Source organism: Cariama cristata, unplaced genomic scaffold (genome assembly GCF_000690535.1).
Source record: "Cariama cristata isolate BGI_N322 unplaced genomic scaffold, ASM69053v1 scaffold8850, whole genome shotgun sequence".
Lineage (NCBI taxonomy): Eukaryota > Metazoa > Chordata > Aves > Cariamiformes > Cariamidae > Cariama > Cariama cristata.
In genome coordinates, this window is record NW_009592926.1 from 48,432 (window position 1) to 70,095 (window position 21,664).

At 36.0% G+C, this 21,664-nt stretch overlaps 1 protein-coding gene across 1 annotated transcript in view; it reads right to left on the bottom strand.

Moving 5' to 3' along the window:
• Positions 1 to 21,664, bottom strand: part of ADAMTS20 (ADAM metallopeptidase with thrombospondin type 1 motif, 20) — a gene marked incomplete at both ends in the record, with an annotated part of 83,012 nt that overhangs the window by 46,828 nt on the left and 14,520 nt on the right. The window contains 8 exon segments of the mRNA XM_009702176.1: positions 7,374 to 7,478; positions 8,828 to 8,969; positions 9,617 to 9,763; positions 10,868 to 10,973; positions 11,291 to 11,331; positions 12,264 to 12,388; positions 13,092 to 13,175; positions 18,544 to 18,800. Of these exon segments, the coding sequence (XP_009700478.1) occupies positions 7,374 to 7,478; positions 8,828 to 8,969; positions 9,617 to 9,763; positions 10,868 to 10,973; positions 11,291 to 11,331; positions 12,264 to 12,388; positions 13,092 to 13,175; positions 18,544 to 18,800 (1,007 nt within the window).

Below are 21,664 nucleotides of genomic sequence, written 5' to 3' on the forward strand. Positions count from 1 at the left end.
GTTCTTCAGTGGTTTTATCACTGCATAAAATAACTCCTAGAAGCAATTTTTTCCTAATTAGCATATACTTTTATTATATTGATATGTATGCTTATATGCTAACAATCATTCATCTCTCAAAATAGGAATTTGTCACAGAATCAGATTCTCCTTTCTGAGTTCCTAATCCAACCTGGTGATAAAATTGCCTGCCTGTATACTTCTTCGTCACACCGACTCTTGTACATTGGCCATATCTTTTAAGCTCTGAATGCCTTCCTCTAAGAATATGACCATTCAAGGTGATTTTCAAGCCCAAAGCAAACACAGAACAAAAGCTACATCTATCTTGTCATACAACCATTTAAATTATCCAGCAAACTGGCCAGATCATCACTCGCTTGATGCTAAGACTAATGCTTTAACTTAACACCAAAAAGACACCATTATTTCACTACGTATCTGTGTATGATTTCTCACTGCAGTGCTTACGGTTATTTTTTATTGATTTTTCTCAAGATGCCCTTAGGGTACCTTTATACCCAAACCTTCTAGTACCTAGCAATACAAGATAGACTTTTACATAGCACAGCCGTAAGGTAAATATGAGAAGACATTAAGAGCTTGCCTTTCCAAGAATTGTCATTAGCATCGTAGGAAATAATTTTTTTCTACTATAGGCTGAAGATTCTAAATCTCCTTTCACAAAATGAATACTGCATGCAAATATGGGACAGTGACCTAGAGTATAGGTTGTTCTTCCATCCACAAAAACATTTACAATAACTTTGAAAGGAGATTTCAAGAAAAGACAGAGTTGTAAAATGAAATTTTATACCAACAGCATTATTTTGATCCATAAAAATGCAAAGCACATGTTCAGATCTGGGATTTTAATAGCTTATTCAACAAACTTGTCTCAGCTATTATTGTGCTGCATTCCTACAGAAGCAACATGATGAAGTCACAGTAGAAAACTCCAGCACCAGACGCATTCCAGATGTTCCTCTGTGCTGACTTGAATCATTGCTTCACTGAGAATACTATGATATACAGAACTTTCGTAAACTTAAATATAATCACTTTTTTCCCCCTAGATTTGTTATGGCAAATATAATGTATGCATGATGTAAAGTGGGTATCACTTAATTCCAAACATACTGATTGCAGCAAGTGGCAACTCTGCTCTAACCAAGGTCAACAGTTGGTTTTCTGTCAAAAAGACAGAAATTCTGACCCAAATCCACATGTAATTATTATATCTTCAGAGATTACAGGGAGGGTTAATGGTTCAAATTTGGGGTCAATGAACCTACAGGTCATCAGATTTTTCTTGCAAAAAAGGAAGCTCAGGAAAAACTATACATCTATTTCCAGACACCAACATGTTTCCACAGATGCTACTGGTAGCTGCTGGTGCTTCTAAAATTAAAGACGACTGAAGACAAGTATGAGGAGAAAATGAACAGGACAATGCATTGCAGAAGTGCACATGATGGTCTGTATTTTGCCTTCCAAACATCCAACTTTATTGTTCTCATTTCTTTTTGTCTTATAAAACACAATGTCTTCACTCCTGGTATCCAGACAGGGCCCTGAGAATGACTACGAGCCAGTGAATAGCACAGGAAGAGAAAGCTGTAGTGAATTGAATGCGGGAAAGGAAAATGGGAATAGCTGGTGCCACAAAACAGATAAACACTAAAGGCAGTGCTGCAGCACAAGAGCAGTTCACTGTAAAGCATCTGGCCTCTTGCTAAGGTCTGAGCATAAACTGTTTCAAAGTAGATTCCAATCATATAGAGCTGGGAAAGGAGTATGAATCTTAGAAGTTACAGATTCAGCACATAACCCCATGAACAGAGAGTGAAGATAAGAACACCCACTCGGAAGCATGCCAAAGTCCACAAATCTCAGAGCTGTTGTTTCTGGCTGTATTTATGTCTATGGGGTGTTCCCATTCATTCCCTTGAATGAATGTACTGCTACAGACCTCTCTCTGCCTTGTCTGCTGCAAGTAGATGTAAGGAAACATTTTGCTGCACATTATAGTTCTACCTGCTCTCCATCTTCTTCCTGTAATGCCCATAGTCAAGAAAGTGCATTGCTCAAAGAACCAAGATAAGAAATGGGGCCTATAGCATAACAACGGCAAAAATAGAGTGCTTAGTAAAATGAGAATACAAGGCAGAAGAAATGGAGCTGGGAGAAATGTCTAACTGAAGTTGTAGCTATGGCATCTCAGGTCTCTGTCTCTCTAGAATGGATTCTCAGACAAGCTCACATTTATTACTCAGATGACATTATCTACAAAACCCACATTTTAATAACTTTTTCGACATTTTCAACTTTTTCTTGCAAAAAATCTACACACTTTATTTCTCCCTTGAAATATTCCCACAGAAAACCATTCATTTTTCTGAAATCACACCTCATCAGAAAAGTATTTCACAAAAATCCCAATTTATAGCAAAAATTCTTGGTTTGAGCCTTTAAGTATACTTTACTCTTTTTACAGTTCAAACGATCTGCTGCTGCTTCCAGATGGTTAACATATCCTCCTATCACCCAACTCTTAAAATCCACCTGAATTTTTTATATTTACTTTACATATATATACATATAATGAATTATTCTTTCAGATTAACTATCTTTATGTATTACATTCATGAGGTAGTCAAGCAAAGCAATGATTTTTAAAAGAAATCAATACGTGGGTAAGAGATCTACAACTGAAGAACAGCAAACATAGCTCAGAATCAGACTGGTACTTCTTTTACCCATGAAAGCAATTCTTTGTTGGTCTGTACCCCCATTCTCAACTGTCCCTGTATTCCTCTCTTTATGTTGCTATAAAGGGTCTAGGGTGAAATCTTAATTCTCTCGGTAGCTATTCCAGATATTTTTAGAGACAGTAGCTCAATATACAATATACATCTACAGTCACTAGCAGTGATAAACAGTTTCTCAAACACATAAAGGCACATGCTTTCCAATCAAACTGTTATTTGTATCATGTGGATTCCTTCTTGCTGTTAAATAGCTTTTTCCAGACTTCTCTGACATTTGGGTTTTCGGTGTTCAAGTAGGAAGCTGCCATTATGTAGAGCACTGGGACAGCTCCAGGACATGGAAAAGCTTGGGTCAGAATCACATAGCTACCTCCTACCTCTCCCTTCCAATGTCCAAGAAATCAACAGAATCTGGGCACATTTGTATACTGCTCAGGAACCCAGGAAGGACCAGAGTGCAACCCTTTCAGGTGTCTCAAAAAATAATGATATAAAGAAAGACACTTTAGTGGGTATTTTTGCTGCTTTCATAGCAAAAAAAACCCCAAACAACAAAACCCACACTTGTTTGGAGAATGCCACTCCTAGAAGAAAGATGGTTTCATCAACTATTCTTCTTTGGAGGGTTTGTTTTTTTTTTGGCTCGGATGTGCATCACCAACTCCTACAGACAAGTTACCATTACTGGAATATCATGTAAAAACTGCATCATTTCATTATACAGAAGCCATGAATCTGAGCCAGATGTAAGCTGGAGAAGGATATATGTAAGGAGAGTTTGTATATCAGTTGGCTTGTAACCAATTTGGTTACACATAATAGCATAGATATTTCTTTTCTGTAATACTGCTAGCTTACTACTCCTTTTAATTAGGTCCTCCATAAAATGGAATGAAGTATTTTATATGAATGACATCAACCACACTGTGAAAACTGGTACCCTGTAGATTTAGAATTATGAACAAATCAAATTAATCTAGGGATTCTACCTACGAACATTATTTTTGTGGGTTTTGTTTTTGGTTTTTTTGTTTGGTTGGTTTGTAGTTTTGGGGTTTTTCATTGTTTTTGTTTTGTTTTGGGTTTTGTTGTTTTTTGGGGGTTTTTTTGAATCTGAACAGACATTCAGCACTCCAAAACCTAAATCACTCTCCAAACTCATTTCTTTGGAATTTCAGAAAGAAAGGAAAAACACACCCGCAACTTCCTATGCTCAAGGTGAGGAGAAATCTTTTGTACTATACCAGAGTATAAATGCCAGTAAATTCCTCACTACAGAAACTCTTGAATAGAGCAGTCTCCCCAAAAAATAAAAGAAACAGACAGTAAAAGAAAGCAATTAAAAACATAATCTAAGCAGATAATAGCAAGAGAGCTTAATGGTCTGCAGAAATTTCAAAGAACAAAGAAATATCTGATTAGAATGCAACAAGAAAACCTAAGAGGAAGCAGGGCTAAAAGATCTGCTCTAAATCGTTCACATTTCCTAAATGTCCATCAAATTAACTCCTACATGGAACCTCATGGCAACAAGAATCATGATGGTCAAGAGAAAGAAACCGGGCCAGTCAAAGTATTCCCGTTTCTGATCTAATGGAAAATAACTCTCACAGGTCTTGTAATATATAGGGGCCTCCTGTGATATCTTGGTCCTCAGTGCAGCATACAAATCCTGTTCTTACTGTGATTTATTATTTTTTAATTTGTACATACAGTTTATACCATCACAGCAAAAATTACAACTTCATATACAAAATTCATTGTGGCATTCAGCGAGCAGGCTACCTCCAACTAACTATATGGCACAGTTCTTAATTCTGAAGATATTCCCATGGTAGCTTTGATTACAGAGACAAGACAAAAAAAAGCACTAACTATTTAAAATTTTTCATGTCACTGTGCCTCATTACACAATAAAAATAACATTTTAATAAAAACTTCATATTTTGGTTATGTCATGTAATTGTATTTAGGAAGACAATTCAGGAATGTATACCTTTGTATTTAATAATCTCTCTCACAAAAGAACACCAGAAATACTTTCAAGCAATGACTAATGTATTCCTATGGTGTGTAGAAATTCACCACTGCAAAACTAGTAGAAGTTTACATACAGCATGTCTAGATATATTTACTATCATTTTGTCTCTGAAGTACCAATTAGGTCAAAAAATTTAAAGGTTGTATCCTCTGCTTCAGGGAAGGTCTGTGTGATGTTAGAAGAGCTGGCAGAAGCTTAGACTTCCAACAGATCTTTGTGAACCCAAACATGCAAACAAAAAGTACCTGAAGTGATGAGACACAACGTGAAGATCAATGAAGTGACAAACTCTTCTCAGACACAGTAAAATTGCTACTTATGGGCTACTGTCAGATCTAAGCACTCAGAATGTATAAAAAGAGAAGGTAAAGAGAAATTTCCAGATACTTCAGCAGAAGCCCATAAAGTAAATATAATTGATTTTTGCATGTAACTCTAGGCTGAGCAAAGTACATTTTGATCAGCTCAAAGAAATATGACTGGACAGTAAATTGAAGTAAAAGTGGCCAGCGTTTTCTGTTTTAGTAATATTAATTCTAGGTAATTAATATTATTAACTCTATAGAACTAATACAGAAAATGTTCAAATTCCCAAGAAAATGTTTTCTTCATTCTCTATAAGACACTGAAATGTCAGGCTGCATTTTCCCTTTAATGTTTTAACAAAATGCTACCCGTACCTACTACTAACATTAAATACACAAAGAAGTTACGGAGCTCTACAGGTGTCTGCACCATGAGACATACAAAACACAATTCTGTTTCAAAATGTGTTCATGCTGATAGATTGCATATGGCAAGAAGATTAGGAACATTAGGAAACTGAACGTTAGGAAGTGCGAGCACTCAGGAGAAGCTGTTTGCTCATTCACTTGAAAGGGTCTGATATTATTAGATTTATATCTTCTTGTATTTTTGGGGAAGGGAAGATACAAGAACTGTTAGAGCAGTCCATACAGCAAGATCCACTAATCAGACACACAAGAAAAAGTAAAGGTTACTATGAAAATAAATCCGGTGTCAAATCTAAGCTTAAGAAGTTGATACTAAAATTACAAATGCCTTAAATGGACCTTTTCTGTATTCATCACAGCAATAATGCTGCAAATGCCAAATATAAATTTGGTTTGCTGGCAAATATTAGTTACGATTACTAGTCGTTACTTGAGCTTGAAAGAAGCTGTCCCTTAGACAGGAACAGATGACAATTTGTCAGATTAATTGCTGTTCTTTCTTACATCTTTCAGAGGTAATGACTATAATTAGCTCTCCACTTCCTAGAGAAAACTGGTTTCACTGCAGTAATTGCATAAAATAGGTATTTGTGTTCTTACATAAAAGAAGTCCTCTGATGTTGGCAAATTAGAGTCAAGTCAATTAAACTAAAGATTACACATGAAGTTTCATATAAAAGATGAACTTCCTTTCTGATCAGTGACTGACTGAAAAATGGGTTAAACTTTATAACACCAGCTGCATGCATAGGATTTAATCAAGCAAAGCTTCCAAGGCAACCTTCAAATAACTTTTCTTCATCTTGCAAGAGAGAAAGAAACCATTTGCGACAGTTTACCCACTAAATTGTTATCCATTAAGACGGTATTTTCAAATTCCTCACTACTACTGTCTTACCAAATACAGAAAAAAAAAATTTGTAAAGATTAAAAGTTATTGGGGGAAATTTAGTAATAATAAGCTGCTACATTTCACTCAATTACACATAGAAATTAGACTGGGGGGGGGTTAATCATCTTTGAACCTATAAGACTATCAAAAGATAAAAACGTAACACTGTCTCCACAACCCCTGAAGCTGTCAAAACACGCTACTATTAAAAGCAGCTCAACATAACCAACCAGTCATACTTAAGACAATCACTGTCATATCTGAGCATGTAAAAAAAAAATCTCCAAAATATTTATTCTCACAATCCTCTGACAGGTAAGAAAATACTTCTATTTGCTAGTCATGAACTGAGGCATAGAGAAGCCAAACATTAGATCAGCAAAGAACTCAAGCACCTAATTTCTGTGCACTTCCCAAACTACACACAAATCCAAAACTGAAACCCTCAGACCTTCACTGATAACTCTGGATTCAACTAGCCTCCACCACTGCTTCTATCAAGGTTCTGTAAGTGCCTTGACTATATCTAGTAATTAGATAACCATGACCATTATGGACAGCCCAAGAAAGGTTGTATTGTCTGAGGATACAGATCAAGATCTGCATTGAAAAATCACCTGCCAGATGAGGAAGCAGTGAGCTGCACTCATCACCCAAACACTCTTTACCAAATAAACCAATAAGCAGGGTATGGGAAATCCAGCTTCCATGTCTTCTTTTTGTAGGTGTTAAAGCATTCAATCCCTACCTCATACAGTCAGGCAGTCCTACACATTAGGGTACAAGTGAGAGCGCTCCTGGTTTTTGACACTGAACAGATCCAAGTATCCTGAATTATGTTACAACAGGCAAGACAGTATTTGAATGCAAGTTATGTGTGGTTAACATCAACAGTTTTGCCGTATGCAAGTACCGAGAAACAAATGAAGGCTTACCATTCCCACACCACAAACTGTTCCATCAGCCAACGGCATGTGCTGAGTACGGCAACCCTTGTGAACACCTTCTGTGCTTGTGCACCATAAGCGTTTGCATTGTTTCTAAAAAGAAAACAAGATTACTTTTGTTGCACATGTAACACCATTTTAGACATTAGTTGGGATATTTGTATTGTTTTCACAGGCTACATGGACTTAGTGTTTGCTATTAAGTACTACCATTTTTCACAGATAAAACCCCACAAAAACAAAATGCATTTTGCTTCAGGCCAGGCAAGAATGCAGAATATTTGAAATAGATCCCATTAGAAGTAATAGATAACTTCATTTTCTAATTCAGCAGAAAATTTAATAAAAAAAAAAAGTATCTAAGAGGTTACGGTTGACACTATGCAGCACAGTTTGCATATAATCCCCAGAAAAAGACACGAACTGGAATTCTTCTTAAATATACACTGACAAGAAAATTAAGAAGAAAGCATCATTTTCAAATTGTTAAAAGACTCTTAATAGGCTAATAACCTTTATGGATTACAAAATTTACAAAGCAGTCTTGAGTAACACTATCTTCAGGTCTTTGAATCCCCCTTTACTTTTCTATAATATTCCCATAAAGTCAGACTCTTCCTAAACAATATTTTACTTGGCCAAAAGCTCCACTTAATTCAGTCTGAATCTGATCTTAAATTCTCTCCTTTAAACACCTCCAACAAGCCATGCAATATTAGCAGAGTATTTGATAAATTGGTCCAAAGTCTAACTCTACGTGACATCTTAACAGTGATGAATGAAATAATAATGTTATATTCAGTATTTAATTTTGCACTGGCTACAATAATACAACTTGAGTAGATTAATATTGAAACTTTCCTTTCCAGATCTCAATTTTGTTTTAAAGACATTTTTGGTTAAAAATACAAAACGTACACTCTAACAGGCTTGAAAATATTTTTTGGCTCTTTGACAAAGTAGAAGGAATCTACACTTTGGACCAAACATTTAGAACAAATATTTGAATTAATATACTAACTTTCAAGTTACAGATTTTTAAAAAGCACTAAAAGAAGCAGGTAAGACAGACCTCTTAATGTAAGACAGGAGCTATAATGTGAAAACATTTGTAGAAAGTGTTGAAATAATTCCATTTCAGTAGTTGCAGGAAGCCCTAATTTATGCAGATTTAGATCTTTTAAAGGAATTATAATCACATTCACAGATGTGCAAATCAAAATGAATGCATCCAACTTTTTAATTCTATGTCTTTCTAGTATATGGAGCTGCAATGCTCTCTACTGAACTCTTCCCCCCTCAACAGAATAGAACATGAACTTTGACATATTTCAGGAAAAAAATTCTTCCAAAACCACAAGTCCTGAGATTTGATTTCTAAACGTACCTTTCAGTACTTTTTTAGTATAGATTGAGCATGACTCTGTGCATTGTTCACTCACCAGATATGGGCACACTTGTGACCCAAGACCAAACATAAGTTCACACTGCTTGTTGACATCATACATTGACCCAGGCAGCTGAGAGGAAAGATCATATATTCTTCCACTAGGTTTGTCTAGGAGGCACTCGCCATAACCAGTACTGTCGTAAAAGCAGGAACAAAATGTCAATAAATCACTCTTAATTCATTGGCAGCCTACTCACACAACACTTAGACATGCACATCTCAGTGGACTTCTGGGTTTGCATGTCTACCTGCCTATTTATTAATTTTAATTAAAATTAATAAAACAAACCAGGTCACTTCCTTTTCCTTTACTGCATTTTGCATTACATCCACCAAACAAATCTTAAGGTCCTTTGCTTTCTGCCTATCATTTCTCATTTTCACATTCTTACAGGAAAAAAAAAGATGGTACTGCCTAAATTATACCTAACACTTATTTTTTTAAATAAAAACTTCCAGAAATAAAGTGTGCCTATGCTGACCTACAAAAACAATACTATAGATATTTTCAATGACCAACACCATTACAACTAAAAAAAAAATAATAAAAAAAAAAATCTTCTTGGCTTTACATGTTGAGTGCAACTTATTTAAGTCATGAATCATCCAAAGAGTTAAATACATGTATTTTTCCTGGAGGACTGAGGCCCTCCAAGGCAGTGGCTAAACCTAAGAACAACACAAAAATGGTATTTAAGCAATACCTTTAAAATACTTCTCAGAAGGACATGAAATTGGGAAAAAAACAAAAACAAAAACATAGCATTATATTGATACTTACTCAAGAAATTCAGTGATATATTTTTGACTGCATTTTGACCAGGTCCATGGACTTGTATGGTAATTTAAAGTTGGAGCCATCACATGGTACTGGTGTTTAATTCCAGCTTCTTTACATTTAAAACTGTCATCATGAGGCACATTAAATCTAAAAAGCAAAACAGACAAACTCCAAAACAAATTCAGGAATAACTAATTGAAAGTCTCTTTGTTGTAGCAGCAAATGCTCGAGTTTTGAGTTTGGAAATGCCTTAAAATTTAATGGGACTCACTTAACACAACTATCTGACACTATGGCAATAGGTATCTTTAAAATGCCTTACAAAAATGCCTCTCCTTATTCAAAACGCTCCTAATTACATAATGCTGGGCACAGGAAGAATTTTACAATTACATAGTTCTTTAGCTCACCAGAAAAATTCCATTGTTTTGGGAGTATGCCACTTTAAATGAACAACCTATTTCCTCAACTGAATATATAGGCCATCACTAGGCCGACCATAACATATTACCCTAATATTCACATCATACTATTCAGTAACAAAAACAAACTACAGAGTACATCAACATCATATTTATGCAACTAACACATCGTCTTATATTTCAGTTTAAGTACCATGAAAAATGGCATAGATCTAAATGAACTTCCAGGCACATGAAAATCAACAAGCTAGCTACTGAGCACTGTAACGTCGTCGTTACCTACACTGCGGCATGCCTCATGGAGCTAGAGTATAGCACCTTTCTGCCATCACTGATGAGGTATGCTTCATAAAATAAAATGCTGTCATCTCCTCTTATTTTTCTGTGTAAAGTATTTCTCTGTGTTATTCTACTGTATTCTGAAAGGATCAAACACAAGGAAGAATATTTCTGCGTTATATTAACAATTGCCTTTTCTTAAAGGTAAATTCCTGTCGGGGCTAGAATGCAGCTGGAGTTAACAGGACTATGCTGCACATCTAAGATACCTGTCCCAGTGTCCCAACCAGTTTATATGACAAAAGGACAGAATACAGCTGCATGGCCAGTATTTCCCATAATTCAGGATACCAACCAGGTTATAAAATTCACAATTTCTCTACCTCTAGGTGGCGGGAAGAGCTGGCTCACTGCAAGGGGTAAAAATAATGACTCTTTTAAAAGGACATAGCAGACTGCGCCCTCTTAGAAATGAAGAGCCAATCACTGGAAATTGGTCATATTCAAAAGGAAATTAAAAAAATTTACCTGCTGGGAAATAGGTACTTACACGTGTCCAAGTTCATGCGCTATAGTAAAAGCGGCACTCAATCCATTTTCTTCGCTTATAGAACAGCTGCGTAGTGGGTCACACATCGTACCTAGCTCTGCTAAACCTGCAAAATGGAATCCTTATATAAAAGCTTAACAGAATGAATTTTCACATAGGAGTGATTCTATAAACAAATACTATGGCACCTGAGTTGAAAGTTATGCCTCAACTATGCAGCAAATTTACACAAAATGAAGAACCACCTGGCACCAAAGTACGTGCCAGGACAGAACAGCATCGAGAAGCTGATTTTTTTTTGTCTGTGTGACTTAAGTTTTGCATCTATTTTCTGATTTATTCCTAACTGATTCGTCTCCCTACAATGAAATTCTTGTATCTTTTCTGTTATAAAATCATACTGATTAAAAAAGAATAACTCACCAAGAGTATCACACTTCTCTTTAGCTCTGCAGATATCTTCCCTTGAAGGAAAAGATTTATTTAAAATTATAACAGCAAATAAAAGAATATTTTAAAAGTATTTCATTGTTGCTATATTAACTACAGCAATTGCAAATCTGATTCTCAATTTTTAATCTTACAGTCCATTCAAAAAACTTGCATTCTCGTGAAAGCAGTAATTTAAATTCACCAGACTAAGCTCACAGTATTGCTCTCTATCTAGCTTTCAAAGAATAAGAATTCAAATACTATGCTATTTCTCTACAATGCAGAAGGTAGATCAAGCATGAAATGCTGCTGAAAAACATGCAGATTGCAGTCTACTTGAAACTACCTTTTGTGGTGGACCATCTGCCAAAATAATAACATGAAATTCAGGACAAATATCAAACAGTTTGAAGTGCTGGAGCGTGTCCAACTTGAACACTGAGAGAAAAAAATAATTAAAAACAACAGCAAAAGAGAGAATGTATTCCCATGAATGAACATCGGAACCTTCACTGAGGTGATCAGTGTACAGGAAGAATGTATAGTAATGTTTAAATGTTATCATCACTTTTTTAAGCTTTTGGTAGCTCTAATTAACCCTGGGCTATCAGGAGCTGAACTTTACTGCATCCTTCAGCTGATTCCGTTATGTACAATACTCCATCCCTATCACATATATGTACAATGGTTAAAGACTTCATTTCTTTGTAACAATTTCAGGCCTAAGTAATTTCCATCACCTTTAACAAAAGGTTCATCAGATGATTAGCTGCCAACATAGCACTGTCAGAGTAATTTCTCGTGTATTGATCATCAGTGGTTTGGGAAGTGCAAGATAGCCTTTATTCACTTCCATTATCTATGAACAATATCAGTGGAAGGGTTAAAAAATGATGTTATAACAAAGAAACTGAAGTATTTGTCTCACCCAGCTGAGTAATTATAGCTATTTCAGATACTGTACCTAGTGATAAGAACAGCGGTATCATGATGAGAAGGGTGAGCATCATCCAAAGTGTTTTGCGCTTGCTGCCATAAGCAAAAATTACGAAGAGTGGTAGCTGCGTTAAAAGTGATAGCTGGTCCTTCCTAAGCAAGAAATGGCCAAAAAAACCAAATAAGGGCTTTAATATTCATTCACTTGCATTTATTACTTTGTCATTTGTGCACCTAATCTGCAAAACAATGACTATGCACGGAAAGGAAGTCAGCAGGACTCCACATAAGAGTTCACTCACACAAGATTTGTTTGTAGGATCAGATCTTAATTTAGCTACAAGTCATCAGTCATGAGAACCATTCTTTTAATCAATGTATGTGAGCATGTACCATATGTTAAATATTAAAAAAACCCCAGAGTGACAAGACATTTATGATAGAGTCATATCTTTGAAAAGTGTGTACTTCTTACGATCTTAAAATATTACAGCTGTTAGGGCTGAAAACCTTCCAACAAAACTCTCTAGAAAAGCTGTCATTTCGTTGTCATGTTTCCGTGGGTATAACCACACTTTGGGTAGTTATGCCATAAGCTTTCATATACTATCTGATTTATGTCCATTAGCACAGGAGGTGCTAACAGAGAGGTGGGGAAATACAGGTATTAAATAAAGGCTCTGCAGTTAACCTCACATTAGATATTTAGTCTACTATTTTAAAACAAAACTTTATAGTTAAAGAAAGTATTTTGTCTTCAAGACTAAAAAATTTTAAACTTTGGAATTATAATGCAAATTAATGTATTTTGTTTTTTCTATTAGAAAGAAATCTTGTTAATATTCATTTTTCCTACCTGTTCATTGTGAATTACAATTAATTTTACAATAACTATATTTATAAGATTTCCAATACTTGCATCTTTATAGATTGCTGCAACCTAAAGAGAAAAAGCCAGAAGATTAGAATATTAAACTCACTTGATAAACCATATCTCTCTTTGTCATGCAAACAAGTTATCAAAGAAAAACAAGTTGCTACACAACAGGTATCTCGTGCATCCATCTGTACCTTTCTACCCAAAGATACAGTGAGAAACCCAAAATAGTTGTCCAGTTTTTAATATTCAAATAGCTATAATTTTACATTAATTTCCAAACACTTAGACACCATGTTGAAATGCTAGAGTAAAAAGTATACTTATTATATATTCACTGTAAAATCTGTAGTTCAGTGATAAAATATGTTAACCAAGTAGAGGTTCCAGATGACTCCCTATTGTGCTCTAGCGGATGCAATAAGAAAGAACATGTCCCTTTTAAAGGCTGAGACACCCTGCCAGGACTGCCTGTGCTCTGTCTTATCTCTAAGAAGGGGCTGAGATGGCTGCAAAAATGCCCTTTATCATTGCTATAACTCAGTAAATGGGGACTTAGTCATCATCATCTACAGCCTTTCGATGAAAATATGCACCAGGGCTATAATCAGATCACATCAAATGCCACCATGTACTGCTCAGATGTCAAAGCATCCTTCCTTTCAGTATCTGAAAGGAACTGCTTGAAAAGATCATTTCATAAGGCACAACCATAGCGAGGCATCTCTAGCCATTAGAAGCTACTCAGTGTGAGTATTGCTTGGCAAAATGTCTCCTTATACATGAGACGAGTCCCAGGTAGCTTACAGCAAGGCATTTGTCATAATCAAACAGCACTCAGGCTTCACTGTAGGGACAGACCTTGAACCCTGTACTACTGAGGAGAAAGTCAGAGACAAGTGCTAGTCTAATCATTAAATATCTGATTAACAACAAGAACCACCACCACCTAGGTAACAATAGTAGTAAATAGCACTAACAGCAGTGAAGTGTAAAGACAGGCAAGTATGTGCCTATCTACATACTGCAGAAATTTCCCAGAATCATAGAATCGTTTAGGTTGGAAAAGACCTTTAAGATCATTCGGTCCAACCATCAACCTAGCACTGCCAAGCCCACCACTAAACCCTGTCCCTAAACACCACATTTAATGGTTTTTAAATAGCCCCAGGGATGGTGACTCCACCACTTCCCTGGGCAGCCTCTTCCAGTGCTTGACAACCCTTTCAGTGAAGAAATTCTTCCTAATATCCAATCTAAACCTCCCCTGGCGCAACTTTGAGGCCATTTCTTCTTGTCCTATCACTCATTACTTGGGAGAAGAGACCGACCCCCACCTGGCTACACCCCTCTTTCAGGTCGTTGTAGAGAGCGATCAGGTCTCCCCTCAGCCCCCTCTTCTCCAGACCAAACACCCCCAGCTCCCTCAGCCGCTCCCCATCAGACTTGTGCTCCAGACCCTTCCCCACCTTCGTTGTCCTTCTCTGGACACGCTCCAGCACCTCAAGGTCTTTGTCATGAGAGGCCCAAAACTGAACACTGGATTCGACATGCAACCTCACCAGTACTGAGTACAGGGGGATGATCACTGCCCTGGTCCTGCCGGCCACACCATTCCTGATACAAGCCAGGATGCCATTGGCCTTCTTGGCCACCTGGGCACACTGCTGGCTCCAATACCTCTGTATTAGCTGGTGGACCTCAAGATGTAATGAGATATGAGGCATTACGACACTTAATGTATAGGTACTCTGAAGCTGGAATACAAGGACAGTCACAATTTAAAAAATAGTAGGGTGTTTTTATATCCACATAGATATCCATATTTCAACATAAGCAACAAGTCTAGCTCAGAGAATTTTGTATGACACATACTTTGAAAATAATTGTTTCCGGCTATGTATATTCATTGGTGTATAATCAAACACCCATTTTCTTAACCATGTCAAAGTGCACAAGATCATGTGACTTTATACATACACAAGAAGAAACACAATAAAGCTTAAGCAGGAACAAACGTCTTTCTGCTGGCTCTCTAGATTTCACTGAATGACAGACAAAAAGCACTGAACATTCCTGCAGCATTAGCAGTAATATGCTGATCTGAGTGAAAAAGGAGTAAAATACAAGCTTAGTAGTCTAAGTAGCATATGCAAGAAGCAATATACTCATAATTAAATTTTGATTTTAAAAATATTTATTGCTTTTCAGATGCTAGACATACAAATGAAATGATTAACCTACAAATTATTCTAGTCTACTGCCTATTTTTAAATGACTATATGGTAGAATCAGCAATGTCAAATATTCTTAAATGCTAGTCTGCATCTGTTTTCCTAGAGTGTTATGGGAAGATGAACTGTTAACAGTTGTATGGTATGAACTGCACAGAAAATATAAAAACATTCTTTCAATTCGTCCCATATGTATTAGGACAAGATCATTTGGCTCATTTTTAACGGGGGTAGCACACTGGTGCATGGGATCTTTCCACATAGAAAATATTTCATGATCAATGCTGATGATTATACTTTTTTTTTGCCATTCTGACAGCTAAACAAGACTACAACAAGACAAAATTTTTTTACATCTTGGTAAATTACAGTAGCCACAAAACATTACTAAAATGAGAGTTAACTATTTCAAGTTACTTTGATGGCAGCACGATTTGCACAGATCTGAAAGACTACACAAAGAACAAGCCAATGGAAAGTCAAAGTCATTTATGTGCAGTCCAAGTCAGGGACCTGCCTTGATGAAAGTTAAAAATACCAGCTTTTAATACTGTGTTACAATGGTACTATTTTACCATTATATAGTGGCATTTTATGATTCCACAGTCTCACTGCAAGTTAAATGATCTAAATTGATGCTGTATCAATCCTGTCCTTGAGTGCAGGGCTGGCCCCCTCCCATGCTCCAACTCTAGCACCCACATAACTCGGCAGTCAGCCAAGTTCACAATCTGAGCTGGTCAACATAGCCCTACCACAGGTGGTTTTACATGTCAAGTTTTCTTTTCAGAAGGCAAGATTACAAAGTTCTTGGTGCAAGCAGACTAAGAATAGATGAAGTTTTTTTACTACCAAACTAACTATATAAGCAGTATCTTTCTTCAAAAGATGTCAATAATCAGTTATCTGATTCAGAAAATGAGGATAGTACTACAAAATGGATCATGGAACCAGATTTGACAAGGCTTTGGTGCTTTTACAGTGTCTTAATGAATTATTTCAGTTGCCAAGATCAAGCCTTCGTGTTAAGGACTTCAAACTGTCACAACATAATGTGCGTAGAGCCCTCCAGCTACTACATCTATTAAGGCAGTACCTACTGCATGCTCTGCTGATGCAGAAGGAAGCTTAGAGGAACAAGAACGAACATTGTGAGTTAAGCAATCACAGATTTCTTTATTATTTTATTTATCATTCCACATTAAATAATGCCACTCTGTTGTATCCGAATACAAAAGCTTTGTTAAAGTCCTATGGCAAAGGTATTCCTTGTACTTTTAAATACATATTTCCATCAGAACTAGTAAGTATTTCCAAGACATAGTGTAAATACTGCAAATACTCCTCTTGCCAAGATTTATCTTAAAGAAATAAGAAAATGCATTCCAGTTCCAGTTCAATGGGATTACTTCCATGCTGAGAGTTAAGCCTTTTCAGGTTGAATTGGATGAGTGACAAGATACTTAAAATCCTAAAAGTATTTAGTAGTATATTTCAGTTCTTATTTTCCACTCATAAAACAGTATCCTACAGCGGCAAGTTTACTTTGGTGGCTTTATTGATGCTAAAAAAAAAAAAGGAAGAAAAGAAAAATAGGCCAGGATTTCAAAGGTTCTTCTGGGAGCTTGATATCTTAGTTCCATTAAAATTTAATAGGATTTATATGCTTAAACTTTTTAGGTTTCTTTAAAATCCATACCAAAACTGAGTATCTTTAAAAGTTTCAGAATTATTGTAAGAGTAGAGTATAATGCTTGATTCATTTAAAGTGTCAGCAACCTGACAGTTTCCCACAACAGGAGAAGTTGCTTGATCAGACACAAGTACCAGTTAAATTTAATAATCAAAGCTATATGTATAATGGCCGAAAGGACAAAATTTAATAATTTCATTTCTTCCCTTAATAGGTAATGAACTAAGACCAATAATGGTTCTATTTCAAACACTAATGGGCTGTGGGTCAAGAAATGACCCACCTGCATACTGATGAATTCTACCGCAGATTACATAGCAAAGAGTGGTAGTCATGTGTTTTCCTCTTCTTCACATGTATTACTACCTTACTGAAAAATAACTATTTTGGGGAAGGAGAAGGAAGAGAAGAGAGGAGAGTGAAGACTGTATCTTCATATGCATTATTTGGTTTGTTTGACAAAGCAATATATATGCGAGTAGAGGGTTGGGCCAGATGACTTCAAAGGTCCCTTACAACTTAAACTATTCTGTGACATCACTGAAATGCTTCAAGGAGAAGGGTATGAGCTTGGATATGTATTCTTGGGGAGGTGGGGAGAAAATTAACTGGATTGTGAAGAAAATCTTTCAGAATTAAGATCTGATTTTATATTTTAAATAAACAATCTGCAATTATAAGAGCTAAACACTTCCAGAAATAACATCTTAAACTCTTGTTTCAAGATTAACTTCAGAAGTAGCAGATGTACATGTGGATTAAGAGCTGCCAGAAGATGCCAACTATACACCTTATGTCTACTGTGGTATTCAATTCACCTATAAGTAGGTGTCCTAAGTTGCAAGTCCAAAGTTAGATACAGTTTCATATAAATTAAACTTCTTGAACAGGTGGAAGGACAGAAATCTAAATATAATTACTATGCAGAATATTTCAGCACACGTTCTCCTAAAAAGTGGTTCAACAGATATCATAATAAACCTTTTGATTTTACAGAGTTTATGTAGTAGATCCTGAATCAATACAAGTAGTGACTTTTTGTTCAAGAAAGAATTCATCACAGAAAGAGCTTAACTAAATGATGCCAGCACAGAGTCTGACCCACATTAATTTGAAATTACTTGGAAAAACTAGGATTACTATAACCAAGCATTTTTTCACAATGCCTTTTAACCTCTGTCTGCTGTAATTAATCCATACGTTTAACTCACTGAAGCTTAAGAATTCTTCTAACGCAAAAGCAAATCAGGAAACAGGTCGCACCATTTCACTGACACACCTTCCTGGATTAAACTGAAAAGTTCCATAATCTGAAGTTTTGGACCTACTGTGGTTTGTTTTGGTGGTTTTTTTTGTTTGTGTTTTTTTTTTTTTTAATGTTTATGGAATCTCTTTCTTTTAATACAGAATTCAGTCAAACCAGAAGACACAGAAATTGCAGGAGATAAACGATGGAACAAAAATAGCTGAAATTGCTAATACTTATGAACTTAAGTTTACTTACTATTGACATCAGTGTTAGTATGTAGTGCTGTAAATTCTGCCCATGGTGACGAACCATTTTGGTGTCAGCTGTAACCATCACTTCTACATATCTTGGATAAGAAAGGAAACGTTTTTTCCTGGAATGTGGATTGCCACCATCCTCTATAGATAGGTTATTTAAAGCATATGCTAAACTGAGAGACTTCTGTAAAACATTGCTCTCTTCCTTTAAACTGCTGAAGGTTGGATGTAGTAAAGTGCTCTTCAACTCTTTTTCTGTAAAGTAAAAAAAAGATACACTGTTGAACACAGTTTCTAAACTTAAAAAGAAAAATGGGCAAAAGGCTGCCCAAAATAGACAAAGCAAACTTGTATTTATGATCTTATTTCCAAAAGAACCAGAGCAAGAATTAAAAATATGTATTAAACATGGAAGGCTGTAACAGGAACATCAACTTAGACATCTTGTATATTATCATATAGTTCTAACATACGGATTCATTGTTAAAAATTAGTTAAGAGACAGCAGTATTATTCAGTTCCTAGAACGCAGTATAATCCAAACAGGCAGGCTAGAAGGAGGTAAGCACTACAGCTTAAGCAGTGCAACAAAGGAATCAAGTTAATTAAACAAAATACGTATTTTCACACACAAAACTTTGACACCAACAGAACCAACAAATCATAACAAAAAATAGGTCTGAATCCTGAATTCAAGGCCCTATTGACTTTTTCATTTATATAACATTATATTTAGATAATTATGGAGTTTACTTCATAAGCAAGCATGCATCAAAAGCTTTCAGTGACTTCCCTGACAACTTTGTTAATATTCATTACGCAGGATCAGATTTGAAAGGAAATATAGGACCTACTTGGATACCTCCAAGGAAGTACTGCAATACTTTCAATTATGCTGTAGAGTCCCACCACCAGAGGCTTCTGATGCTCAATACATAAAATCCATGCATTGATCAGGGAGTCACCTTAGCAACAGCCCACATTAAAATACTTAACTGAGAAGCATATCTGAATTCCCACTACTCTCCAGAACTTAAGCACCTAACTAGACACTTCAGCCCCCTCAAAGCAAACCTCCACTGTCTTTGTAGAAGCTAGATTTCCTCTTAAAAAGCAGCTGCCAAAGGCTGTCACCTAATCTTTTTATTCTGATGACTTAGCGACGACAGCACTGACTCAAGAATTCAGAGATCCCAACTCTGTCACCCTCAACTTAAGAGGACTTAAATCGATGCATTCCATATTTCAAGGAAAGAGCCCTCATCTGTAAACTTTAAGCTACTTTTGACAGGTCAATAGTCTCTCCTCTTTGAAGTTAGGGCACAATACCGCCAGAAAACAACAGTAGAGGGACAGCATCAAGCACCTTAAAGTTTGCCGAGTAATTGTCTAAAAGTCAATCACAAAATATAGCTGTAATAATTGCAAAAATTATTAGCACTAACAATACCAAGGGGAGAATTTGGGGACTGGCTTTGAAAAGGAACTTATTCATGAGCACCTACATATACTAGATGTGTTCAGACTGATGGAGTTTGATGCACTGAAGAGAACAGGCTGAGGCAAACTCATATGCACATTATCTTTACTAGGTCACAGAAGGTGTCTGAGATTTGAGAGTACCGGCAAAACAGGAAACAGCATCTATATTTAAAGTGGGAGGTTAAAGATGACCCAAATTTGTGGACCAGCCAAGACTAATTTGATTTGTCTTGTTTATAAACACCAGAAATCAACAAGTGGATGAGTAATAGCTATCTATTTATCAGAAACATATTATGGCAAACTCAGATGAGCTTCACCGTATTAAGGAAACAGGATTTACGGATAGAGGAAACGCAGCAGATGTCCCAACCTGACTTGAGTAAGGACTGTACCAGGGTTTCCAATCAATTTTTTATCAGCAAGTTAGTTTAGAAGAAACCACTACGAAGTGAGGAAAAGATCAGACAGACAATTTTAGAAGTAATTACCATGGTCCACTTTCAAACTGAAAAGATGTACTGAATGCTATGCCTCTGCATATCCTCTGTCAAGTTTCACTTACTAGAAAAACTCTCATGATCACAAGTATTGCTAGATATACTCTGTTCCTCCTTGAAGGGAAGATGTGAATTACCAGGCAAGACTAGCATTAAAGGAGACAAATCTGTTCTTCAGAGGGACAGAAACATAACAACAAAAGGTTTTCCTCCACAAACATTTCTGCAACTTCACTCTCCCGGCAGTGACAGTAATCCCTGGGAAAATGACCATACTCTTAATGCTTGGAGCCTTCTTCTCACACTAGCTTGCTTATATTAATAGAATTCTCACACGCAACATAGAAAAAAAACCAAAACCACACAAACTGAAGGACCTCTACTTTGGTTCAGTACATATTATTCCTCATTAGAAAAAGAATCGGGAATAACACTTGCTTGATTTTCAAAGTACTAGGTCCTTGTTCTGCAATGACAATCAATGAATAGATAGCAAAGTACTAGGTCCTTGTTCTGGAATGACAATCAATGAATAGATAGCATCAGCTTCCTAAAACAGAGCTAAAGAAAAGAAATATCTTTCACTAGAATTTGTTGAATGCAAGATGATCATAATGGTTGTTTTCTGGCCTTAGTATTTATGGAAGAGCAGAATGCTCAACATATTGTTTCTGTGTATAAAATATGCTTTCAGAATTTTCCAAAATTAAAAACACTAGCCACCCAAGCTACACTATTTTTTTTTAATTTAAATTTTATATTTAAATTTATGTTTTCAAACATCTGGACAGATATTCCTCTGGAAAAAAGTTGAAATTTTATTATTTTCCTTTTCTTCAGATAGTCATATTTATGCACTCAGCCTTGCTTAAACATTCCTGAAGTGCGAGTACATTCAAAATGCATAAATGCAGATTTCAGTCTCATGAAAGGTATAGAATTTTAATTAGACAGGATGTTTCTAAATGCCAAGCTGAACCAAACATAAGCTGCTTTCTCCTATCGTGAATCTCCACCCACTTGTATTTTCTTTGAAGCCAAATAAACAAAGCCTATATGCTTCTATCAAAAGCAAAAGAAAAGCATTTACGTCACTAGGCCTAAAAAAAAAAAAAAAATCACGTTTCCAACATAATG